This window comes from Alexandromys fortis, unplaced genomic scaffold (genome assembly GCF_014885135.2).
Source record: "Alexandromys fortis isolate MF-2015 unplaced genomic scaffold, M_Fortis_MF-2015_v1.1 scaffold_15, whole genome shotgun sequence".
Classification (NCBI taxonomy): Eukaryota; Metazoa; Chordata; class Mammalia; order Rodentia; family Cricetidae; genus Alexandromys; species Alexandromys fortis.
The window spans coordinates 6,255,595-6,282,686 of record NW_026067911.1 but is presented as its reverse complement, the minus strand read 5'-3'; the positions used below and the strand labels follow the sequence as shown (position 1 = coordinate 6,282,686).

The following is a 27,092-nucleotide window of genomic DNA, read 5'->3' as shown; positions in this document are numbered from 1 at the left end:
AAATGGACTCAGAAGGAAGTTTTGGGACAATTTTAGTCTAGGAAAAACAACAGAGAGTGGAGGTCAGCAAGTAGATTCATGATAAACAGCAGCCGCGTGGCATGGCAGAAAGGAAAAAGCACTGTTAACTTCAGAAAAGAATGAGACAGTCCACTGTCCAAGAAAGCATGCTCAACAAATTGAAAAGGAAAAGAAGAAAAAGGAAACTTAATACTTCCCGAGTAAAAAAATTTCTGAAAGCAGGTAGGATTAGCAGAGCTATATAGAGGCAGCTCTGGAAGCAACTGTATGGCAGGAGTTCCTGGGGAAGGTCAAATATATAATATCATTAGATAATATTAGATAATAAATAGATAATTTATAATAGATAATAATAGAAAATATTTAGATAATTATATAATAATAATAATGATAATGATAATAATAATAATAATTAGATAATTCCTATTTCCTTCCCATGAATTCAGTGAATCAGGATTCAGGGGTGGTCTCCTGGGGAGATGACAGGCACAGCTGAAGTAACTTTAAAAAATATTTTCTGAGGATTTCATATGTGAGTGCTTTCTAAGACTACTGTAACAGCGTGGCCAAGAATCTTGTTTTTTTTTTTTTTTTTTTTTTTTTTTTTTTTTTTTTTTTTTTTTTTTTGTCTGAGTTTAGGTCTCTAAAAGGCAAGGGAACACCTTAGGCTGCAAGTGACAGCATGGAGCTAGGCTTCTGCCTCTGTCACCACTGACTGTGTGTGTGTGTGTGTGTGTGTGTGTGTGTGTGTGTGTGTGTGTGTGTGAATTTCATAACCTATGACCTTGATACCAATAATAATGAAAATGCTATATGAACTATAGGAAAAAGAGAAAAATATATGCTAGCAAAACAACAGAAATGAAAGTTGTTTGGCACAACACAGAACACTTTTAACCAGCAGCACTGGACAGAAAAACCAACATTCTACTTTGAACTTGCATTCATTCTGAGTCCAAACTTTGTAACTGCCGCTTTCTAGCATTGCTCCCACAGATACAGGTGTTGTCACTATTGACGGTAGTTGTTCTTCTGAGTGATTTTCAGTAATAACACTTTGCTAAAAACAGAAACATCTCCCAACATCTAGGAGTTCTGTGAGGACTTTCTTATTCCAAAAGTTTATTTGTGAACCTCCCATCAGACTGTAAAACAAGGCACCCAGGGAATTGGAATTTCCCCTAGGCATCATGCTAGGAGTGGAAAGGGACTGGGATTTCGGCTAGTGCCAAGATAGCACCATATATCTTGCAGGAAAGTCTTGAACTGAGATGATGGGTCAATGATAAGTGGGACTATACTTTGACCACAACTGCTTAGATAGACATAACTCTTGCTCTCTATTTGAACTTAACTATAAGTTAGTATCTAAAAAGAAATTCAAATAGGTCAACTAATGACTTGATTTTTGTTTTGTTTAGTAAATAACTTTCTGGTAGTACACTTGTTTCTATGGTAAGATTGATTAATGAAATGATATTTCATAGATACCTTTGGGGACCATTTGTTGTGGGCACTAGAGAGGATTAAGAGGTTGAAATATGACTATTATTGGACTTAGTGTCACAACCTGTTCCCCAACAAGCCATGTTTGACTACCTGTCCTTGATAATTCAATTAAAAGTTCCAAATCAACGGTAAAAGGAAAGGAGATTTTTATTCAATGTAGCCACAGAGGGAAGAGGGACAAAGATCCAATGACACCCTTAAGTGCATCTTCTGGGTCCTGGAGTGAGGTTAAATAGTCCTGGACCCATCATTTGGCTCTATTTTTCAACAAGGTGGTCTGTCAAGTTGAAAATCTCTTTCTAGAAGAAAAGTTTTCTTTTTGGCCGACTCAGACTTTAGGCTTTCTCCCAACATGAGATTTTTCTGGAGAACTTCCAATTCCCCGAGGCCTATCTTTCAAGAGTAAGATAGCAAAACTGGGGAGCACAAGTGCCACTTCTGCCTGTCTTCATGTCTGCCAAGCCAGTTACACAGTGAGATGGCAAAAGACTCGAGAGTTGATACCTGCAGTTAGCTCCCCATTTACCACTGTTTACTGGACATAGCCCTGTGACTGAGCAAGTAAGGATCTACCAGAAGTTTCTTTGAGACTTCTTCAGTTCTGTTGTATGCCTAACCTTTGGACTGTCCTGACTTAGCCAAATTTCCAACCTGAGTTATCAATAATACACCTACTTTTGAATATTTGTTTATTCAGGTACACCGAGGACTGAAATATTATTCTAGATACTATAATTCTCTTAAATTCTTTCTAGCACGCCTATACATGTACCAGTGTTTTTCACAAATGTCCATTATACATATACGTGTATTATATAACACAGCTTATGAATTCATAAGCATAAAAGGTTACATACATAAAGATTAAATAAAGTATAATAAAAATGAGCATCTTTGTACTCACCACCTGAAAAGAACAATATCTAATGGCTCTGAAACCTCTGGGAATCTCTGAAACCCTTCCCCTAGTTTTATTCAGTATTTTTATGCATTTAAATTTTTTACGTGTATTATCTATAAAAAACATATAGTAACTGTGATGAGTATATTATATTATATTATAATGTATATACACACACACACACACTAGTGAGAAAAAAATTTGAAACAACCATGGTCTGAAGCCATCATTGTGACTTTATTACAATAATTACAAACAACATTTTTGTGGTATACAATCATCACAATTACTCAAATTATATACATAAAATCATAAATTTTATGTAGTTTTCCATAAAATTTATATTTTCATGCACTACTTTACTGTTTATAGAATGGTAGACCTAGAATAAACACATTAACTTACAAACTGTTGCAATAATGGCCACAAAATTAGAATTATTTAAAGTAATATTTAAAGTTATGCTGAAAAATAAATCCAGTGTAATAAAACTTAACGGACACAATCAGGTTTTTCACAGATGAAGCTACTATTCTAGTGTTCTTCTTTGTCTTTTCCTTTCTTTTCCTTTTCATCCTGCAGTGCAGTGCCAAGTTTTTTGATGAGAACAGACAACACCTTGTCCAGTGGGTCCATCACTCCTCTCTGAAGCCATTTGGGAATAGTAGTCCTGGCATGGTGAAAGCCCAGTTTTTGAAGAATATAATCAACACCTACTGGATCAATCTTCCTTCCAGTCCAAGAAATTAATCTAAAGCAGTAACCAGAAAAGGTCATTGTCAAGGCATAAGATCCATTTGCATACACCCCTGAGGGTAGGTCCATGAACATTATTAACTCCCTTAATACTGTCTGTGTAAAACACGTCAGCAGATATATTTGAAAACTTGAGTCTAAAAGTCTTAGATTCATTGTAATAGCTTTATGAAAACTATTTATGGGTGATGATATGTCTGACATACTACATACAGCAATGATATTAATAGAATTCCAGTGTGCTTGATTTATTTCAGGCCTGTGACATGGTCAGCTTAAATATTTAAAAGGACAACTCGTTAAAAGACTTCATAAGAATGTGGTTGTAATAAGGGAAAAGCTAAAATTTACTGAGTGCTATATACTAAACATGTTTGATAGAAGAACCATTTTCTCCTTGATTTTGACATTTCATTTCTTGTGGAGGATAGGTTACTGGTAACTCACTTCTTGGACTTTCAGTCTATACTGAAGATTTATCTGACTAGTAAAGTTAATAGAGGAACTGAGTGGTGTGTAAGTATTTCCTGACTTTTTTTTTTAAAGGGGGTACTCATATTGGTGTGTTCCTACCTCATTTCAGGGCTTGAAAAAGATTGGCTCAAGGTGCTAAGTGCTGCCGATGGCTAGGTAAGCACATAGGTATTACCATTTCTTTTCAAAAATTTTATGAGGAAACTAAAGAAGGAAGAGAAGACAGGCCTTTTGAGCTTGACTATTGGTAAAGTCAAGTTGAAAGCCAGAGCTGGTTAACAGTATTCTTTAGCACTCTATACCATTCATCATTTTTAGTCATGAGCTTTGCTAAAAATGGAATATAGTAACTATATATTCATTTGAATCTTCATTTATAGTCAACTTAAATACACAATTAGTTCCATTATAATTTAGATTTATAAATCTAAAATATATCTTCCAAATATTTTACTGCATTTGTACCTCTAAAAAAAATCCCTATGTTGGCCTTAGTAATAGCAATGCTAAGATTTCTCATTTAAAAAAAAAAAAGTGTTCTGTTGATTTGGTTAAGGCAAATTTTATTGAATATACATACTAACAAGTCACAGCTGTACACGATAAAATTTTGTTGTTTTGGAGTTATTTTGTGATACAAATAATACATCTGCTTAATAACTTTATTTAAGCACTGGGCTGGAGTCAATTTTTGGTTACCGTCCAAGGATTTGGAACATTACAATTTGAATAAAAAGTAGATGAGAAAAAAAGAATGTTAATCAAACAACATACAAAGCAGCACCACTGTAACAACCTCCATGAGATCCAGCTGTAAGGCATTTTCTCAATTAGTGATCACTGGGAGAGGCCTCAGTCCATGAGAGTGGTGCCATCCCTGGGCTGCTTGCTAGTCCTGGGTTCTGTAAGAAGGTGAGTTGAGCAAGCCATGGAAAGCAAACCAACAAGCAGCACCCCTCCATGGCTTCTGCATCAGCTCCTGCCACCAGGTTCCAGCAATGCTTGAGTTCTTATTCTGACTTCCTTCAGTGATGAACAGCAATGTGGGAGTGTAAACCAAATAAACCCTTTCCTCCCCAACTTGCTTTTTGGCTATTTTATTTTGTAGAAGCAATAGAAACCCCAAGTAAGACAACTAATGGGGCTTGCTACTGTGGGTACCTAAAATTTAAAATTAAGGTCCTCCTCAGAAGGTGAAGAAAGGCCAACAGCATAAGGAGTTACGCTAATCTAGTGACTGATCAAGAAAGGACAACCCTAGCTGATCATGGCAACTGAGCTGCTCTCGATATCTATACTGGTTTTGCTTCACCCAGAGAACCTTACAAAAGCAAAAAAGTGAAGAAATAGCTGCCAAAGATGAAAAATAACCTGTGACCAACTGTAAATTTAACGAGTTAATCTATGGAAGATACGCATAACTTTCTTCACAGCACCCGCTGTGATTTTTCTTGTTTTTATTGAGCTATGCATTTTTCTCTGTTCCCTTCCCTTCCTCCCTTCTCCTCTTCTACCCCAGGTAGATCCCCATGCTCCCAGATTACTCAGGAGATCTTATCGTTTTCTCCTTCCTATTTAAACCCATGCATGTCTCTCTTAGGGTCCTCTTTATTGTATAAGTTCTCTGGGATTGTAGACTGTAGGTTGGTTTTTCTTTGTCTAAAAGCCACTTATGAGTGATTACATATTTGTCTTTCTGGCTCTGGTTTACTTCACTCAATATGGTTTTTTTTTCTTCCTAGATACATCCATTGCCTGCATATTTCAAGATGTCATTATTTTTACAGCTAAGTAGCATTCTACTGTGTAAATGTAGCACATTTTCTTTATCCATTCTTCGGTTGAGGGGTATTATTCATAATACCCAGAACCTGGAAACAACCTTTGGTGATTTGAATGTGAAATGTTCCTCATAGGATCATGTGTTTCAACATTCAGTCCCCAGATGGTGGCACTGTTTAGGGAGACTATAAAACCTTTAATAGCGGAACTGGGATGTGTGGGCTATAAGCATGCCTGAGTTTTACAGTTCTGCTGTATTTCCTGTTTGTTCTTTACTTCCTGACTATAGATGTCTCATGCCCCTCTTAGGCCTTCCCTTTCCCACTTAAGTTGCTGTTTGTTGGGTATGGTCACAGCAATGGAAAAACATGACTCTCACATCAATTAGTTCTGAAAGTGCGGCTGCTGCTGTGATAATCTTGACCATTGGACTTTTGGAACTGGTTTACTAGAGGGATTAAAATAGTTTGGAACTTTGGGCTAAAAAGCCCTTCAATATTACAAAGCAGAGTTTAATGGGTGGAAGTGTAGAAGTCAAGGATGCCAAAAACCAAATGCGGATAATGAAGGTCTAGTTCATGACTGGGATAAGGACTGTTGATAACTGGGCTAGAGGCTATTCTTCCTACATCCTTTCCAAGAATTTGGCTACATTCTGTCTATGCTCTGACAATCTGAATGGGGCTGAATTAAAAAATAATGGACTAACCTGTTTGATGGAGGAAATATTGTGGCGTAATAGCATTCAGGCGACTCTAACCAGGTCAACAGTAAGAGTAAGAAATAAATGAAGAAGACGAGAAATGTGGAGTTTGATAAAGAAGTAAGTTTAAAATTGTACATAGACTAGTGCTAAGAAAGTGGCTGTTAAAAGAGAAAAACACTATTAAAGAGACACTTTTGTGGTCTGCATTGGAGCAATTGGAACTGTGCCCTGGCACCTCACCCATCAGAAGTTCCATTTTGTGAAGATGAAAACTCATTTGTAAGGAGAGAGCTTCAGCTGAGAATGTTACCAAAAGGGCTCCCTTGTGGGAGAACAGCTGAGTAGGGTGTTTCTTCAAGGACCACCACATAGAGGCTACTCCTGTCTGAGGAGGCAGGCTACATTTTCAGCTAGCAGCAGAACCTGGCAGCACTGTCTATATGGTACTGATCTTACAGGCAAGAATGACACAAGGATGGGGTATCAGAGAGGTTTGTGCCAAGGTTCCTGAGGCCACTGAAGCCAGACAACGTACAGCAACATCAGAGTCTCTGCAGAGAAGCACCAAGAACTCACTGTGAAAGTGAAGTGCAAGTAGGAGAGGAAAGCCCTGGGTGATGGAGATGCCAGGACCACAGGATGTCTCCTGAGAAAAGCTACAGGCATGGAGAACTGGCCCAAGAGAGAGGGTATATGTGTTTCAGGAGGCAGAACTGGATGAGTGGAGCCATTGAAGATCCTTAGAGACCTGGTTTCTGCCCTGCCGGGTTTCAGTACTGCTTTGGCCCATTTTTTCCTTGGTATGCCTCTATTCCTCCATGCCACTTTATATTGGAAGTATTAGCTTGATATTTGATTGTACAGTGGTTCACAGTTCAAAGACTGCCCTAAATCTCAAGAGAAACTTTAAGCTATGAAAACTTTTGAAGGTGAATGAATGCATTTTGCATTATGGGATGGCGATGAACCTGGTGGGGATGGAGTAGGTATTGTGGCTTGAACATAAACTATGCTTCATGGGCTTGGTCCCTAGTTGGTGGCACTGTTGAAGGTTGTGGAAACTTTAGGAAGTGTGGGTTTAGGGACAGGCTTTGAGGTGTTACAGCCTGGCCCCACTTAACTGTCATTTTTCTAGTTCTGATTGTTGATACACTGTGACCAGCTGCCTCATGTTGGGTCACCAGGATGGACTGTATCCCCTCTTAAACTATAAACCAAAACAAACCCTCCCTCCAGCTTCTTGTCAAGCATTTGTTCACAGCACTGGGAACAACCAGCAGTGCAGTAACTTTGGACATGCTGAGGTATGCACACCCACTTCTTACCTAAGGGTAGGCTCCAAATGCCATGTGTTGCATATAAAGTCTCTCCAGTCCACAGTGGTGTAAGTGATGCTGTCTTCTCTATCTCGGTCAGAGGAATTATCATCATGCATAATAATTGAACTTTTTTGTCCTGGTCGAGTAGATAGAATCCGAGGTGGAAAAATGGCTACAATAAAAAATTTATAAAATCAGATCTTATAAATTTTAAACCATTTTAAGTACCACTATTGGCTCTATCATTTTATCTATTACCGTGTCAAGCCTCATATAGTTAATTATTAAAAAGTATCTTAAGAGAAAATACCAATTTTTAATATTTCTGAGAAAAGCAAGGTTGCCACTGTATAGACTGTAGAGCTCACATATGTGACAGCAGGTGTAGGGCACTGTTCTTAACAGAGGTGGGTTTCCTAAACAAGGATTAGCAGTTGAGTATGCTATGCTGGTCACATCTGTAACCACAGCTGACTAGGAGACCAAGGAGACTGCCAGTTTCAAGTCAGCCTAAAATTTGAGACTTGGTCTCAAAATAATTCAAAGGACCAGGGGTTACTAATTCCATGGTAAAATACTTTGTTAGCATTTGATTCTAAACATCAGCACGGAAAAAAAAAAAAGGTTGTGACTTGGTGACTTAGTTGGACTGTTATTTTAAAATTTTAAAATTCATTTAAAGCTTGTAATTAGTGCTTCCTATAATGGTTGTAGAGTTGTAAAAACAGTGTCAATAGCAGCTTTTGGTGTAAAATCTTTTCTTCATGCTCAAGTATGCCTTACAAAAGACAAATCTTTATTAAAGTTGGCTACCATAAACACACAGATCACATCTGTGACACACACTGCTTTTTATGTGATCTTATTGAATAAATACAGCAGTTCTCTTGAAGTACAGGCTTCAAGACACAACGTGAACATAAAACAACTGAAGATGATGTTCACTGTGCAGCCCTTATTGCAACTTGATTGGTAATGAACCAGGCAATACCACACTGTCAGAACACAGATTCCTGCAAGTTCTACTGTACTTGCTGGGCTTTTATTATTGGTGATAGTTACACTGCCATATCTCCATGTTCTAGAAATGATTGATTTTACTCTACTCTTAAATGATGGTAAAAAAACTTTCTCAGAGAATTTTTATGCTTATTGTGGCCCAAATTTGTAATAATGAGTTACTTAAGTAGCTATTATACTATCTTTATAACCAAATCCTCACATACAACACTTTGTCTTTTCCCACTCAAAGATCTTAAACTGTCTATGCAGCACTTGGGGATTGAGTCTACCGGATGCCACACTAGTGCTCTACCACTAAGACTGTATCTCTAATCCCTTTCTTTTTCTTTTCTGAGCGAGAGACCCTCACTAATTGCCTGGGCAATCCTCTTAAGTCATTGGGATTATAAACCTATGCTACACACCTGACTAAAACAGTATAAATTAAGAGATTTTTGCTTTAGAGGGAGACTAGTCTGAGGTAGACTAAGACCAATAACAGTATTTCATGAAATGTCAAACGCCTTATATAACATTTGAGAGGAACAAGTACAGGCGTTCATACATGGGCAGGTTAGAAATGGTTGGTACAGAACAGGATAACGAGTGGTGGCTACACTTCATGTCCTAGGACATAAAGGATAGGTTCATGCTTTGGGTAGGCGCAACACACAGCACTTTCTAGGGCAAAGTGTGAGATGTGTAGGAGATTGAACCTTCCCACTATCACTATAGATTTTACTCTCAATTTTTGGCACATTTCTGAAGAACAGTAATGAAGAGTAGTCCAATCTATGTTACGTTAAATTTGTACTTTCATCACAGTCTTTTTGAAAATCTTTTAGTTTTGATGTATCTGCAAGGTAAATTTAAAAATTTTCTTCATTAAAAAAACAAAATAGTATTATATTATATTCTGAACAAATTATCCTTCTCAAGCTATATTTAGTAATAATCACACGTAGAATTGGGCCAGGCAGTGTATCCCTGTAATCCCAGAGCTATGTGGGAGCTGGAGGCAGGAGGATCAAAAATTCAATGTCTGCTTTGGATGCAGAGTTAAGGTCACTTTGGGCAACTCAGGGAGAGCCTGTCTCAACACCAACACCAGCAACAACAAAAGGTAAAAAGTGATGTGTGTATAGTTCAGTTGTTGTCTGTTACACATGCATGAGGCCCTAGATCCTAGCACTGAAAAAAACCAATACATCTGATATTTAACCCACCATAACTTTATTTTTCATAAACATACAACAGTTGTGCAATAAATACTGAACAGAATAAATGACCATGTTTGGGAGGTCACTCAAAGACCTTCACTTTATCAATAGCTATGGAGGACTACAATACATTAAACCAATTCCAAAGAGGTTATTAGGGTCACTGTATTTCTTAATGAGTCAGCATTTATGTGCCAGTAAGGAAACAGATGTTATCTAGCTCATGAAATCAAAACTGGACTACTAAGATATAAGTAACTTATTTATAAAACTAAAATGTTCTTTGCACAGAATTATCTCCTTACTAAATTCAGTTTTTCCAACTGTATGGTACGCATAAAACAATGCAATTTTATTAGGTAGCTGTTTCTTCACTCATTTTACTTAAATCTGTAGTATTTCCTCCCATTTCCCACTTTGCAAAAATCATCTATAAGGCTTTTAACTACAGACTTTAATATTTTTAGAAACTACTAAAAACATTTATTTTTGATTTTTATTTATGTGTATACATGCTCTCTGTGTGTGGGTGTGTGCTGGGAGCCGATTTGAGTGGCTGCCATTACAAGATGGCATTTGACCCCGGCCTCGCTTGATACCATAATAAAGGTTGCAGTTCTTTCACCAGAAGACAGGGTGAGTTGTTGTGATCTAGCTACAAATAAAAAAAGATACATTTGGCTTGTTTTCAGAATTTTAAACAGTAGCCTGATACAAAAGGGCAGGATAAAAGCTAATGATCAATGTTTCTTATACTAAACAATAGATTCATTGATAATTTTAAGATTGATTTCTGGGCAATTGCCTTTGCTCAATTCAAAGGCAAAAAACAATAATCTTTCCCCAGATGACCATTGCTATAATTCACAGAACTGTATTTTGCTAATGTTATAGCTAAAAATCCCCTAATGGATTTTATGCTAAATTTTACAAATGGCTCTTCCAATGGAAGAACTACATATATGGCTAATAAAAAAATAAATAAATAAAAATTGTGGAGCATAACAAGGCTCCTTAAAAGCAACTCATGAAAGTTGCAAGAAGATCCTGATACAAACGGATCTGGCATGATAACACCAAGCTGACCTTTACTAAGGCAAGGTGGAAAAGCCCTTGCAATGCATTATGAAAAAACCCGACCTATTTATATTTGGGGTCGAGGATATGTTTATGCCTTTTTCACAGAAAGAAAAAAGCTGGACCTGATGATGTCGAGGCTGCGGATGTCCCACAGAGGAGTCCCACAGAGGAGTTCCAGAGGCGATTGGAGAGGGGTCCTTGGTCTGGACTTCCCTGCCCCCACGGAAAGGAGTGCCTGATAACAGAACCTGCTACGCCACTCTACAGGGTGTAATTCTGCCTCTAGAGAGTCCAGGGAGACCCACCCAAGATAAGTGCCAGGATGTGCTTCAGATAGCTAAATCCAGCTCACCTCACCCAGGAATCCCACCTGCCCTAAAGCACAAATGCTAAACTGCCTCTGCAGTTTAAATTCTGGTTTGCTTTGGAGCTAACGTGCAAACTAAACCTCAGACTGCTTTAATCTTTGGGACACAGAACTCATTTTAATTAAAACCCCTCTTCACTTAAGAAGGGGGGAAGATTGGGGTTCCTGTCACTATTGCTCAGAGACTGGAACTGGTGGTGTTTGATAACAACAATGAAATTGGTCTGAGGACTTTGATGCCACCCTGGAGGACCTCAGACATGCATCAACTCAACACGCGTAGATCTCAGCCTGGCGGAGGGACTGCATTCCTGGATCTCCTCTGCCTTCTCCCTGTTTAAGGATTGGGTGGGGATGGAGATGTTTTTTGCACGCTGCATAGGAGGGTGCATGCTGTGCCTATGGCTAAAATGACGCCCCCAAGCTCAGACATCTCGAGATAAGGTTGCGGTTCTACGAGCGTTAGCCTCTTTGGAGAATGGTGATTCACCCCAAGTATGGTTATCTGTCCTAAAAGGCCAGTAGGTTTGTTCCTTGCATAGCCTTTGCACTCTCAGGGAGAAATTCTCCATTGCACTGAGGAAGGTATGCATTTTACTCTGAGTACTGCCTTTGCACCTCCCAGGAGTTTATTCCATTGCACGGGAGAAGGAGTACCAGGAGTTTGGAGCCTCCTTTGATCTGTACTCGCATCATGAGGTGAGGACCTGAACGGGAGTAAGACCTTCTCACTGGCCTACAGAGAAAAACAGAAAGGGGGAACTGCTGGGAGCAGATTTGAGTGGCTGCCATTACAAGATGGCATTTGACCCCGGCCTCGCTTGATACCATAATAAAGGTTGCAGTTCTTCCACCAGAAAACAGGATGAGTTGTTGCGATCCAGCTGCCCACACTCCCCCCGGACCGGCAGGGGAACTTCCTTGTGGTCTGTAATTGACAGGGATGTTCCCCTGCTTTCTTTCTGGCCGTGGGTCTCCAGAGAAGCAGTTAAAAGTATCGAAATTTCAAAGTATCAAAGGTTGCTAGGCAGACTCCCTATATAAGCAGCTGCAGCTCAGCTCAGCCCTCGGGGCCCCTTGCTTTCTGCTCTCCCTTCAACCAAGAGGCTCCAATAAAGCGTGATTTGGGAAGAATCCTCGTCTGGTGGCTGTTCTTTCCTGCTGGTCAGGGAAGTTCACCGCAGGTGTGGGTGCGCGTGCATGCGTGTGAGGGTGTTTGATCCCCTGGAGCAGGAACTATGTATTGTTGTGAGCCACCTGACATGAGAGCTAGAATCCAAACTTAGGCCTTCCAGGAGAGAAGCAAGTACTCTTAAACATGGAGCCATCTTTCCAGTCCCTATTTTAAAAAATAAAGCAAACAAATGAATAACAACAAAAACCCAAATCCCAAACTCTTATGGAAAGAGTGCCATTGAAGTGCAGTCAGATGCTACCAAGGCTGATGACCTGAATTTGATTTTCACAAATACCATAGCGGAAGGAGAAAACTGACTCCTATAAACTATCCTGATCTCTACATGTATGCCATAATGTACCTCATCGCCCACAAAACCAAAATAAATAAATGGAAATAAAAAAGAGTGCCATGTATCTAGCAGATACTCAGGAAGTGTCATTTAGTCTTAGCAATATTATTTCTTGACATCTGCAGCCTGCAGAGGAAAAGACTGCTCCATTCATTCTATACTAGACCATGAAAACATTCCCCATGTTAATCCATTGATCCCTGCCTTCCCTGTAAAGTTTACAGGGAAGAAAATAAAAGGAGAAATTAAAAATATGCAACACACCCTTTTCTTTTTCTTTCAGATAGGCTGACACTAGGTCGTGGAGAAACATGATGAGCTCAGCATCCATAGTCACACAAATGTGGTCAGTGAACTCTGTCACCACACTGCATTCCACCTTGGGTTTCAAGTTGGCATCTGTAATGATAAAGTTCTTTTATAGTAAAAAAAATTCAAGGCCTCTTCCCATTAATATTTACATACATCAATATAATGCATCCATTTGAAATGTAACTGTAAAGAAATGAGCAATTGCTATATGCACATTATTTATAGACTAATGATTATTAAAAATTCTTAGAATGTGCCTTTGTTTATTTTAAAATCCAATTGTTATTCCCAGTACTTGGAAAAAAAGGCACAAACAGGCTAAATAATTAACCAGAGGGCATAAGTAGCTGGTACAAACATCAATTTGATTTATATCATCCGTTTTATTAAATTAATATACCATAATAACCTGTGGTAAGAGAGCAGTAGTCAGAAGTTTCTTTAGAATTTCCTTAGTGCTGTTAAGACTAGAGATTCTTTCTCTACATACCTTGTAATGAAGGTTCCTGTGGTTCTTGAACATGAATTGATTTAAATTCAAGCTGCATCCTTGGCAATGCAAAGATAGTCTCTGTTTCATGGTTGTAGCTAGAACCTCCCCTGAATCCACTCAACAAACTAGAATTCTTCATAGTAGTACTGTTCTCCATGTTATTAGCATCAACATTACGAAGTAAGTTTAGCTCTACACACATAAAACAGTAAGGGTTAAGCTAAACCAAAGGGCACTATCAACACACCACACTTAATAAAGCAGAATGATACCTTGGCCCTACTGACAAAAAATGACAACAAAAAACAAAACAAAAACATATATTTCTGAATGTGATAAGCTGTATTTAAATCCAGGAAAATAATTGTGACCTCAGAGTAAAGTAACAGATTTATCTAAGCTGAATGAAGTGTGGCTTTAAAGACACTGTAATACATTAAACTCTTCACTTAAGAAGTTGTAAATGTTCATATTCTTAAAAAGAAATGTGTGTATATATATATATTATTGTTATCAAAAGCACAGAATAATTATAAAACATTTTTCAAATAATTTCTAAGATATTTCTCAAATGCTATAAAATATAACAAATTTAATTTTATTCATTTAAAACCAATTTATTTAGCATAGTTTCAGTTATAGCTAATTTAAGTCTACAAAATGTTGTATCATCAGGCTGGTGCTTCTTGTATTAAAAAATCACTTTATGTATCAACAAAATAAAATGAAAGCTGTATCAAGACATGAAAACTTGACCTCTACTTATATTCTAAACAGCTGACAAGAGCTCAAAATAGAAAAACAAACAAAAGAAGCCCAACAAAAGCTAAGAGCCAACCTTCGTTTCTTGTGGCAGTGACATAGTTGAACCATTCTTTTACACTTGCTACTCCATGAGGTGGGTTTTCGTGGCGACGCCTTGTTATCTTGGTTATTGTTGCCATGGGACTTTCCAGAGCACCACATGGTTTGGTAACCATGGTATTATGACCCAGATGAAAATCCAGTGTTTGAACAATGTATGTAGAATGATCACTAGAGCCTAGAGCACAAGAAAGATATGTTTGTAAAAGTGATAAACTATATTTATAACTAAGAAAATAACTGTGGCTTCAGAGTAATAAATTTAGCTAAGCTGTACACATAATATTCGAAGACCCAAATATTAATCCACACACCTTCGAACACCTGATTTTTGACAAAGAAGCAAAAAATATCAAATGGAAAAAAAGAAAGCATATTTAATAAGTGGTGCTGGCATAACTGGATATCACCATGCATAAAACTCAAGTTCAAATGGATCAAAGACTTCAACATAAAGCCAGCCACACTGAACCTTATAGAAGTGGGAAGTACACTTGAACACATTGGCACAGGAGACCACGTCCTAAATATAATCCCAGCAGCAGACACTGAGAGAAACAATTAATAAATGGGACCTCCTGAAACAGGAAAGCTTCTGTAAAGCAAAGGACATGGTCAGCAAGACAAAACAACAGCCTACAGAATGGGAAAAGATCTTCACCAACCCCACATCAGACAAAGAACTTATCTTTTAAGGCCTATAGACTTTTACTTCATGAATTTTAATACTGTTCTGTTGTCAGTACATATTTGTAATTGGTATATAATTATTTTAAAAGCCCTCCATATCTTTACTAACATTTTCTTTTTTTTCTGTTCAGTACATGTAGGTGTTTATTATTTCTTTATTAATTAATTGAGGATTTCTGTCTCTTCCCCACCGCCGCCTCCCCTTTCCCTCCCCCTCCCCCAGTCGGGTACCCCTCCCTCGTCGGCCCGGGGTTCCCTGCCCTGTGGGGGGTCCGGGGGCCACCCACCTCCATCCGGGTCTGGTAAGGTGAGCATCCAAACTGCCTAGGCTCCCACAAAAAACCCTATGTTTTCTGGTACTAATATAGCCTTACAGCATTTACACCATTAATATCTTCACAAGATATGTCTTTCCTCATCTTTTAAAAAAAAATCTTGTATAATTATGTCAGTGTATTAGCATGTTGCTGGTTTTATGTTCTCTAATTGCTTCTACCTTTTGCTTGAAAAATAAAAAGAAATTGGTCATCAAAAAGAATAAAAAATCCAATAAAAAAATGGAGTACAAACCTAAACAGAGGAATCTAAAATGGCTGAAAGACACCTAAGGAAATGTTCAACATCCTTAGTCATCAGAGAAATGCAAATCAAAACAACTCTGAGATTCCATCTTACACCTCTAAGAATGGCCAAGATCAAAAACACTGATGACAACTTATGCTGGAGAGGTTGTGGGGTAAAGGGAACACTTCTGCATTGCTGGTGGGAGTGCAAGCTGGTACAACCCCTTTGGATGTCAGTGTGGTGATTTCTCAGAAAATTAGGAAACAACCTTCCTGAAGACCCAGTAATACCATTTTTGGGTATATATCCAAAGGATGCTCAATCGTGCCACAAAGACATGTGCTCAACTATGTTCATAGCAGCTTTGTTTGTCATAGCCAGAACCTGGAAAAAACTAAATGACCTTCGACCAAAGAATGGATAAGGAAAATGTGGTACATTTACACAATGGAGTATACACAGCAGAAAAAAATAACAACAGCTTGAATATTGCAGGAAAATAGATGGAACTAGAAAACATCATTTTGAGCGAGGTAACCCAGACCCAGAAAGACAATTATCACATGTACTCACTCATAAAGCAAAGAAAACCAGCCCACAAATCACAATCCCAGAGAACCTAGACAACAATGAGCACCCTAAGAGAGACATACATGAATCTAATCTACATGGGAAGTATAAAAAGACGAGATCTCCTGAGTAAATTGGGAGCATAGGGACCTTGGGAGAGGGCTGAAGGGGAGGGGAGAGGTAGGGAGGAAAGTAGAGAAAAATATAGAGCTCAATAAAAATCAATAAAAAAAAAATAACCCATTGTCATGAATTTGTCTGACCAGATATCCCTGGAGGTGTGGCCTTCCAGGGTATTACTGTTGCCCTCAAGTTTTATAATGCAGTCTTGTCTATACAGAATCTCCTCACACTGCCACTGTCTGCATGTTTTTACAAGGAATATTTCTACACATCATGCTAAGACCAGTCACAGAGGCACTAAATTTAATGGAACAAGACAGCAAGTTCAGATATTTCTTTAACAAGTCCAGACTTTACAGATGCTAATTTCACTAGCAATGAATTCGTCCCTTATCTGTTACAAATAGAGACGGTATCTCCAATAAAAACACTCAAAAGGGGCTGGGGAGATGGTTCAGGGGATAAAGACACTTGCTACCAAGCCTGACAACCCAAGACCCCTAAGAACAGCTCCTCAAGCTGGTTTCTGACTTTCATATGTGTGCTATAGCACATATGTGTCTCTCTCAAAATAAATAATTGTAAGCAAACAAAAGCACAAAGGAGTCAGGGAGACGCTCAGTATGTAAAGCATTTGCTATTCAAGTATGAGGTCCTGAGCTTGAATCACCAGAACCAATGTAAAGCTGGATATAGTAAAGTGTGTCTCTAATCTCAAGGGCTCCTATACTGGGATGGGAGTTGGTTATAGGAGAATCCCTGAAAGCACATGAGTCAGTTAGCCTAGTCTCAAACAGGGTGGAGGGTGAGGATACCCTAGGTTGTCCTATTACTTCCACAAGCACACTGTGCCATGAACATGCCTTCATTCAAAGACATCATATAAAAACACACATACACCATACATACACACACACCCTCAAAAATTAACACACAAAAGACCTAAGAAAGAAAAATTACATAAGTCATTTATGATCAAGCCAGATGACAGCAAAGAATAAAAGCTGGAAATGTGTCAGTTTACCATCTTCCCAGATTTTCTGAGCTTCAGTCCAAAAGGCAATATTTGGTTCTTCTAAATGAAAAAGGGCCCAGGATTTTGAACGGAAATTTGGGCCATGAAAACAAGCCAGGGTCATGTGATTTCCATGTAAGCTCATGGATCCTCCAAACTGCATCCCATCTTCTGGTAATGGAATCTGAAATAAGGATATATGGCATCCAGATACCACCTTCAACACTCCAGGCCAATGTCGGTGGTGCGCAGCATCGAGCACTACAAAAGAGCCAAAAAACATTTGTCATAAATGATCTCAAGCAACCTGAGCAGGGAAAAGGCAGAGGCAGGTACATTCTACAGCTAAAAGTGACTCAGAAAATAAGTGGAAATGATCCACCGTCTGTAATGCTAGCTGATTCACAAAGAGCTTAGATGGCATTGTACACATTTCTACACAACAATAATTAGAGCAATTGTCAATCAGGTCAAACAACTCTTCATAGGTAAAAACAGGAATGAGAGGTTTTCTGTTTTTCTCTCCTATGTGCTTTCTAGTAAAGTGAGGTCAGAGGACCAGCGCTGTCAGCACCCTAGGAGCTTGTTAAAACTCAGCATTCTTGCACCCCACTATCTATCACATTTGCTTTTTCAAAGACTTTGCTTGCCATGTACAAGGTCCTGTGTTCATTCCTTAGCACTGTCAAATATAGATTTCCAGGTGTTATAGATGCACATTAATATTTGAGAAGTACTAATTATTCAGAGAATTCAGATATTTTCCCCACTCATTGCAGTAATGTCGTTTGTGGCTGTTTACCATTCTTATCTCAGCACTACCAAGAATCATGCTTGGTGTTTAACTGGCATATTTTTTTTAAAGCAAATCTCTAAACCTGGTGCTACTTCTTTTGACAAGGGCTTGTCAAAAAAAAGTAAACCATATACCTTGCACAGCACTGCAATTTACACATGCTTGCTAACAATACTGTTTCTAGAGAATATAAAGGCCTAGAGAAATAAGATGATAACACCACAAAGAAGTCACTGAAAAGAGTAGGGCGCCCTGCAGACAACTGGCCAAATCTGTTTAATGAGTGCAGTCATTAAAAAAGGAAATATGCCAATTAAAGAGAGTAAAGATAGGTAACAACCAGATTTAAGCTTTGAACATGGCTGGACAAACTACTTGATACTTGTGGGTCAGTCATGAAGTTTGAATATGCCCTGGAAGCCAGAGGAGATAACTAACTGGCAAAATAGAAAGCTGAACTGTAGAGAAGGGTAGGTGACACTTTGGCTAAAAAAAAGTGTACAAATATGTAGAAAAATCCATATATAAGCTCTAAATTGTTTCACAGTGATGATTTTTGTTTATATTTACTAGTTTGCTTTCAATGTACACACATTATTTCTATAATAAAAAAAATTAATTAAGAAGTTAGGTTGGGCGCAGTAGTGCATGTCTTTAATCACAGCATGTGGGAAGCTGATGCAAGTGAATTTCTTTGAGTTTGAAATCAGCTTGGATTACATACTTAGTTCCAAGTAAGTTATGGCTATGTAGAGACCCTGTCTCATAAAAACAAAAAACCCAAAACCATAAATAAGCTAATAAAGAGTTTTCATCATACTGTCTACATTTTTGTTGTTGTTTTTGTTTTTCAAGACAGGGTTTCTCTGTAGCTTTGGAGCCTGTCCTGGAACTAGCTCTTGTAGACTGGGCTGGCCTCGAACTCACAGAGATCCGCCTGCCTCTGCCTCCCAAGTGCTGGGATTAAAGGCGCGCGCCACCACCGCCAGGCCCTGCTTACTATTTATCACCACTTCTAACTGTCGCCCTAGCTAAGGGTACCATCATCTCGAGCCTGGATTCTCACAATGTCCTTGTGTCCCTTCCGAACTTCTCTACACAGTAACCATGGTGATGTTTTGGCAGTGGAACCAGGATTTATTCCTAGTGCTTGAACTGGCATTCTGGAATCGATTCTTTTCAGAGTGATACCTTGCTCAGAATTGATATGGGGTTGGGGGAAGGAGAGAATTGATATGGGGGAGGGCTTAGGTCCTGCTTCAAAGTGATGTGTCAGACTTTGTTGACTCCACTTGGGAAGTCTGACCCTTTCTAAGGAGTGGTTTGGGGCCTGGGGTAGGGAGGTCAGGGGAGTGGGAGGAGGGGAGGTAGTGGGAACTGGGATAGGTATATAAAATGAGAAAAGACTGCTTTAAAAAAATAAATTTTATTTAAAAAAAGGAATATTTTATGACAAGGCAACTCAAATGATACCAAACCTCTCTCTTTTTTAAAAGATTTATTATAAATAAGTGTCCTGCCTGCATGTATGCCTTCCAGCCAGAAGAGGGCACCAGATCCCATTACAGATAGTTGGGAGCCACCATGTGGATATGAGAATTGAACTAGGGACCTCTGGAAAAGCAGTGTTCTTAACCGGTGAGCCATCTCCCCAGCCCCAATACCGAATCTCTTAAAAACTTTACAATACTTACTCATCTTATTAAAAACCTTATTTGTGGCCTGCACCTGAATTAATGTCTAATTTTTTTCTTACTGTTACCAGTTATTTTAATGCCCCTCAATTCCCCCAAACCCTACTTATTGAAAACATGCTGGACAAGGGTCCTACCATGGAATCACACCCCCAAGACCATTATGATAATTTCATTTTGAGACAGGGCCTTATATTAAGTTGTCCAAAATGGCACTGAACTTGCTCTGTAGCCCAGGCAGGCCTTGAACTTGTGATCCTCCTGTCTCAATTTACGAAGTATTGTTATTAGAGAACTGTGCCACTAGGTCCAACAGTGATTCTCAAATAAGTCAATTTTGTGAAGAACAAAAGGAGCCTCACATCTCCATGACTCTCTGCCCAGAACTTTTCCCCACATCTTATCTCAGTTGTTTCAACCAGTGACTCATTTCTACCAAGATGTCACTTCCCAATTATCTCTTCCAAAATAGCTATTCTTCCACCTTAGTCTTCTTTATATTATCCCTTTGCTTTATTTTTAAATAATCACTCTATCATTTATGCATTTAATTATAGTCTCTCTCTAATATTTGATTGTAAGGTTCATGAGGTAGAAATGGTCATTACCTTCAACTCTTGTGTTTAGAGAAGTACCAGAACATACAGCTGTCACTTAATAAATATAAGCTAATTTATGAATTTACTAAGTGAAAGATAATAATCTGCCTAGTATCAAAAGTTAATAGATAGATGCAGTTATTCTGACTCCTCAGTCCATGCTACAAACCAGAATATAATACTGTCACATAGCAGGTATGCTCCAGGTGAGCTGTAATGGAAAAAGTTATACCCTCCCAAGGAACAGCTGATGCCATTATCAGGACCATAGTCAGTGCTGAGTGGGTAAATGAAGAACCCACAGGATACCTTCTAAGTGTGGCATATAAATGTGTTGCTTAATAATATATACCAGAGAAGATAGGGAATATATCAATGTTGAATTCTAACTCTTACATTGTTCTTGTGAATTTTTCTCCAGGTTGTTAGTCATGGTCTTGGGTGGAAGATAAGGAACAGGTCCCCAGGTCGACAGAGCTCGTTTGCTGGTGTCAAACTGTTGTGTGAAAAATTCTTGGAGCTTCATTCCTATTTTTATCAAGTCTGGTGTGGTTGATCTTGATATCATTACTTGGAAAATATCCCACTTCAAGTCTCCATGCACAAAAATCTCACTAGAGTATGAAACAGAATCTGTATCATAAATTTCACAGAAGACATAAATAATACAAGAATAATTATCTTCCCTGCCCAGTGTTTAATTATACAGTATTAACTGTATAATATAAAATCAGTCTATAGACAAAAATTAACTATTTCTCCCATCCCTGAATGTAAAAAAATGTTAAGGGCAGTCACATAAAGTTTCCAGAAGGGGCCATCCTAATAAATACCTTTTATCAGTCATGCTTGAATCCAGGGTGTTATACAAGTTCACTTTCCACTCATCCTGAAGCTTAAGATCAGCATTGCTGAAGATACCCATGAGGATACTTGAGCCCATGTAATCAACCCGAGATTCAGTAGAACCCATGGTAATCTGTATTTTGTGGCTGGGTTGCTGATTTGGATGTTCAGAAATATGAGCTAAATAAAAACAGTAATTACTTTCCATTGTAATTCATGGGAAAACTTAGCAAATCTGACTTTTTAAAACTTTTTTTCCCCCAATATGTTTGGGAATATACTAGTGTAAAATTTCAACATACCAACCATCTCCAAAGCATTGACATCGATGGTCCCACCAACTACTCCTCCTTTGGAATCTAACTGTGACCTTCCCAGACCGACAGACATGCTAATCTCTCGGTCACGGTTACTTCCTACAGAAAGCCGGCCTTGGCTTTTCAAGCCACTAGTTGTCCAACTAAAAGAAGGAAAAAGTTGTTAGATAAGTGGCTATTTGTCATAAATTAAAAATAGTAGGTAGCTAAATCAGATTATTTAATAGAAGATCCAATTTGACACTGAACTATTTTTTCCTTTTTCTGAGTCTGGATCACACAGTGTTGTTCAAACTGGTTTTGAGTATGGAACTCAGCTCATCCTCTTAGTTAAGCCTCCTGAATGCTGGGATGAGTGGTATACACCCACCAGATCAGTTAACACAGAATTTAAACAAGAACTACATGATAGATGTTGGAATATAAACTAACGAAGCTTTCTAGCTAGAAAATTATCCTATTTCCTTATTTTTTTTTCCCCTTTGGGAATGTGTTTTATGGTGTTTGTATTACAGTATCCTTACAATTTGGTCCAAATAAAAAGTTAACATTTTACCCACTATATTCACTGTCTCAAAGATCTCTGCATCTAAGAGGGTTGGGATTGCTTTAAAACATTATAAGAAAATTAAAAATTTTATTAAATCTATTTTCTTTGTATCTAAATAGCTTACGTTGTATTTCCCATGACATTACTCATATTCATTTGCACGTTTAGTTGTTTCAAGTTGATAGCGAATACAACAAGTGTCTCCCATGGAGTTCCTTGCTGGCTTGCTGCTTTGTTTGATTTGTTAACAGGTGTTGATGTTTTGGAAATTGAATCTAAAGAAAGAAAAAAATCAAATATGCACTTATTCACACAAATCAAAGCTTACTACAAAGCAAAACCTACTAGTTTCCATAATCCAAAAGGTAAACATGAGCTTCTTGCACCAGTCAAATGTTTTAACAGTTGCCATATTGCTTCTAAAACAGGTGAGATGAGGGAATTTAGGTGTTCATGAAATATAGAGGCACAGATATTTCATCACCTAAGATTTTCTTTATAAAAGAGAAAACAGTGTTTCGGTCAAATAGAAGACTCAAAGGCAGGGACCATTCTAAAATGCAGGCATTGGTTAAGTACCTGGCATTTATCTAATGAACTCAGTGTGAAAACCAAGTACTGACTTAGCTCATTATATTTTATTCTCTGTTGTACGGAGAACCATATCATCTTGATACATTCAGGTATAACCACAAGACAACACCAGCACACGAGTTGGAAAAACACTAAATAAACAAACTGAATCAATATAAAGATTTATTTCTTCAATAGCAAACCTTCTGTTGGTACATTCACAGCATTATTGGAATGTTTGTAAAAGCATCTGTCCTTAGGGAGTATATTGACAATATGACAACTCCACATTTCCTGTAACTCTGTGAATCTAATAGATATCCACAGAACTCTCCTGCAGGCAGTGCTTTGAAGTGTTTGGTTTTTTTGTTATTGTTTTCTTTTCCCAGTGATTAAGATCTTTAATTTAAGAACCTGGGAAGGCCGCTGACAACAAAAAGCAGTGTTACCTCTTCGAGGAACTGAAGAGTCTGACACACTCCTTGATCTTATGGAAGCTGGGGACTTGAGGTTCTGTGCTGCTGACCCTGGTGACATGGTACTATTGGTCATGTGCTCATTGAACACGTTGGGTGACTGAGGCATATGAGTGAAAGAGGCTGACTGACTTGGCTGATCCCAGGTCCTGCAGTATGCTTTCCTTGATGACTCAGGAGAAAGGTGCTGGCTAACCCCTTCAATGGAATCAGGAGTCCCTGGACCAGATGCTGGTACAACAGTAGAAAACAAAATAAAGTCACATGTAAGAGCATTAAGTAATGCTGGGCAATGGTGGCGGACGCCTTTAATCCCAGCATTCAGGAGGCAAGAGGCAGGCGGATCTCTGTATGTTTGAGGCCAGCCTGGTCTACAAGGTGACTTCCAGGACAGCCAAGGCTACACAGTGAAACCCTATCTCAAAAACAAACGAAAAAAAAAAAAAAACCAAAATAAAACCCACTAAGTGATAAAAGTCCTTTCACCCAGACACCATTTCTCAGTATATTGCATATATTTTCTACTTCCATATTTTGCAACTGTATGGCAGTAAATAATTTGGAAAGAACAATCCAGTATTGATTTAATTCTGACAGAAACTGAGTGAGAAGGTCAAAACAAATATTTTGATCCTATTACAGGTAAGAAAATAGACCCACTCATGACATTATATTACATTTTGTACTGTTTCAGACCAACTGTACTCTTCACCTCCATAACCTCTTCACTGGAACATAACATCTAAGACTAAGAAAGAGATGGAGGCAAAACGGTAGTAAGTCTCCAATATTTTCATTTTTCCATACGTAACTATGATTAGTAATAGTTAAATTTACAAGGATTACAGAATAAATTATTACAAAATACAATGTTAATTAGGAGGTAATCTTGAAGAGGGTAGTGCATTTATTTGTTTGGAATGTCCAGTGCTTACCATTAGAGGGACTCCATAGATATTCTTTCAAACAAATGAATGAATTACATGGTAAAGTTTACAAAGTAAATCAAAATTTGTATTATCAATCATGGATCTTGTTTACTTTAGCCCAAACTAAGAAACCTAATTATGATAACAAGCTTACTTGGCAAATTTACAGTTTGGTCTCCAAGGAACAGGCGCCTTGCAATACTTCTCCTGTACCAGGCTCTTGGAAACGCTAAAATTTCACTGAGTCGGCGCATATCATACTTAAACGAAGCAGACCCTATATCACAAACAGCTGATGCAGAAATAAAGTTTGTTAGAGCTCAGAACAGGCTTCCAGATCTTTTAACACTTTACGTATTAGTTATCAGACATGGTATTATACCTACTGTTCTAATTCATAAAATCTAGACTACATTGTATTTAACAATGATTTTATTTCTTTCTTCAAATTACAGAAACAGTGTATTGTAAGATCATTAGCTTTGTGTCCTTTTCCTGGGAGAGATGACAAGTTACGGTTCTGCCACAGTTATGAGAGAGGTTCTAGACATTAACTATATGGCAGCTTTCAGTTTGACACAGGGCTCCTCTCAAATATGGAAAATAAGTCAACTGTATGAGCTATGATATGAACTTGCACAAAGAGAACTGCAAACCAAACAACTGTATGCAAGGGAGTACTTATTTCCCTTTTTGTTCCAGGGCAGAAACTTTCACATGAAAAACTCCCTTATGGCCACCTTCAGAGCTTCTGTTTGTCATCATTCCCCTTCTCCCTTTCTTCTCTCTGTTCCTCTTCCATGGCTTCTTTAGACTGACCTATCAATGACTTCCAGCGCACAGTGCCTGAGCCTTACTTCCAGACTTGATGGTCAGCTGACCCACTGATAGGTCTATAACCACTCTCACTTTAGTTTATAGTTATCTAAGTTAATTAAGGGTTTAACCTTCCCCTCCAAATCATCTAAGCTCAAAGCCACCTTAAAAACAAAGGCCATCATTTAATTCTTTATAATAGTATTTTAATTAAGAACTATAAAATAGAATACCAGATATATTGATTAGTGTAGTGTCCATTTTGCTTGCAGACTTGCTTACAGACTGACTTTCAAAAAATGAGGCACCTCCTGAGCGCCTTATCCGAGACAAGCTCACTTTTACAAACTCAAGGTTTATACTTAATGAGTCTTTTCGACCAGTGACTGAAGTAGGTTCTTCATCTACATTCCCTAGGAAAAAAACCAAAATAAGAAAAATATCCACAAGTATGCATATGCAAAGAGATGTGTGTATATGCAGACAACTAGTTAATGAAAATTATCCAGTATACTGTAACATGTCACCAATTAAATGCAGTTAAATTAGGGAAAATTTAGACAGAATAACCTAATGAGCATTTGCATTCTTCACAGTTTTGATAGATTGAAGCCTGTATACAAGAGTAGCAATTTAATAAGCTCACTCCAACAACATAATAAATATTCACTAATAAAGCCTGAACTTTAAAATGTAGACTTTATTTTACTAAATGCTGGCTTAATGCTCTTATTTAAAATTACCAAGCATAACCTACATACTTTAAAATTTTACTTTTCATTGACTAAAATTTTATGCAAAGTAATTTGATAATATACTTAAAAATGTAACATAAAAATTGTATCTTTAGGTATTATGCTATATATATCATTTAACAAGTATTCTTAAGTTTTAAATCCTTGTAAAATCAGTTTATCTGAATTTTGTTTCATATTTTTACTTATAAAATAGGTATTATCAGCAGGGCGGTGGTAGCGCACGCCTTTAATCCCAGCACTCGGGAGGCAGAGGCAGGCGGATCTCTGTGAATTCGAGGCCAGCCTGATCTACAAGAGATAGTTTCAGGACAGGCTCCAAAGCTACAGAGAAACCCTTTCTGAGAGAGAGAGAGAAAGAGGGAGAGAGAGAGAGAGAGAGAGAGAGAGAGAGAGAGAGAGAGAGAGAGAGAGAGAGAGAGAGAGAGAGAGAGAGAGAGAGAGAACTTAAGGCAATGTGGTCTAAGAACAGAAAACTATTTAAAAAAAAGTAACAAAAGACACAAACAAGCAAATCTACCTAGGCCTCCTGATCCAGATGTAAGACCAGAAACCGTGGACTTCTGCTTCCCTGCACCATAGGGGTGAAACACATACAGGGAAAAGTCAGACATGCATGCAGTGAAGCTCAGGCCAGATGAGCTGCTGCTGGAGCCAGTGAGATCTGACTGACTGCTACTGTGTCTACTTCGGCCAAGTGGGCTCCCTAATCCTGATGAGCCTGTAAATAGGAGACATCCAACATTATCAGCCACAAGCAAGTCTATAAGCACTAACATGCTCTCAAAAGGCAAACACGAGGCTAAAATTTTGAATTCAAAATATTTGTACAAAAAACAGGATCTGAGTGATCGTTTCCAAATCTGAAGGCTGATTTTTATTTAACAGCTTTCATGTTTCTTTTGAAACTGGAGTTTAGGATTTCATTCCCCCACTTTTGCTTTAGTAAGTTCAACCTTGGCCCTTCTAGCATTTTAAACCAAACAATTCTTTTCAGAAAGAAAGGTTTTCAGATTGGCAAGTTGTTCGCACAGTGTTCCTTGTTTCCTCACAAGTTTCCTGTTAAAGTCTTTCAGTTGTGAAATCCCAAAACTGTAAGGCGCCTGCTGCCCTTGATTAAGAATCACCATTTTAATTACATTTCAATTCTATTGTCAATTTCCATTCAAACTAATCAATATTGTTATTATTTATATTTGTATTTCTATTTGACTTTTGAGCACAGAACTTTTAGTGAGGAAGGAGTGTTACCTCATCAAGAAGGTGATCCCAAAGAAAAACATATAGCTATCCTCCTGATTATGGGAAGTAGACAAGATTGCCGGGCAAAAAATGGGATCTTGGGGGAGGGGGGGGAGGGAGGTAAGGGGAGATGGGGAGAGAAAAGTGAGAAGGGGAGGTTGGGGGGAACTTGGGAAACGGGATGAATGGGATAAAGGAAGGT

General features: G+C 38.2%; 1 protein-coding gene across 1 annotated transcript in view; it reads right to left on the bottom strand.

The window, feature by feature from the left end:
• Window positions 1-2,647: 2,647 nt before the first annotated feature.
• Bltp1 (bridge-like lipid transfer protein family member 1) overlaps window positions 2,648-27,092 on the bottom strand; it is a 199,791-nt gene continuing 175,346 nt past the window's right edge. Inside the window, exons 73-86 of the mRNA XM_050138326.1 lie at window positions 26,169-26,369; window positions 25,127-25,306; window positions 24,232-24,369; window positions 23,122-23,379; window positions 22,224-22,374; window positions 21,535-21,692; window positions 21,220-21,412; window positions 20,783-21,000; window positions 17,307-17,558; window positions 14,310-14,513; window positions 13,469-13,663; window positions 12,931-13,065; window positions 7,475-7,640; window positions 2,648-3,182 (exon numbers count right to left, since the gene is read on the bottom strand). Of these exons, the coding sequence (XP_049994283.1) occupies window positions 2,966-3,182; window positions 7,475-7,640; window positions 12,931-13,065; window positions 13,469-13,663; window positions 14,310-14,513; window positions 17,307-17,558; window positions 20,783-21,000; window positions 21,220-21,412; window positions 21,535-21,692; window positions 22,224-22,374; window positions 23,122-23,379; window positions 24,232-24,369; window positions 25,127-25,306; window positions 26,169-26,369 (2,666 nt within the window). The 3' untranslated portion in view covers window positions 2,648-2,965. The remainder of the gene's footprint in view (window positions 3,183-7,474; window positions 7,641-12,930; window positions 13,066-13,468; window positions 13,664-14,309; window positions 14,514-17,306; window positions 17,559-20,782; window positions 21,001-21,219; window positions 21,413-21,534; window positions 21,693-22,223; window positions 22,375-23,121; window positions 23,380-24,231; window positions 24,370-25,126; window positions 25,307-26,168; window positions 26,370-27,092) is intronic.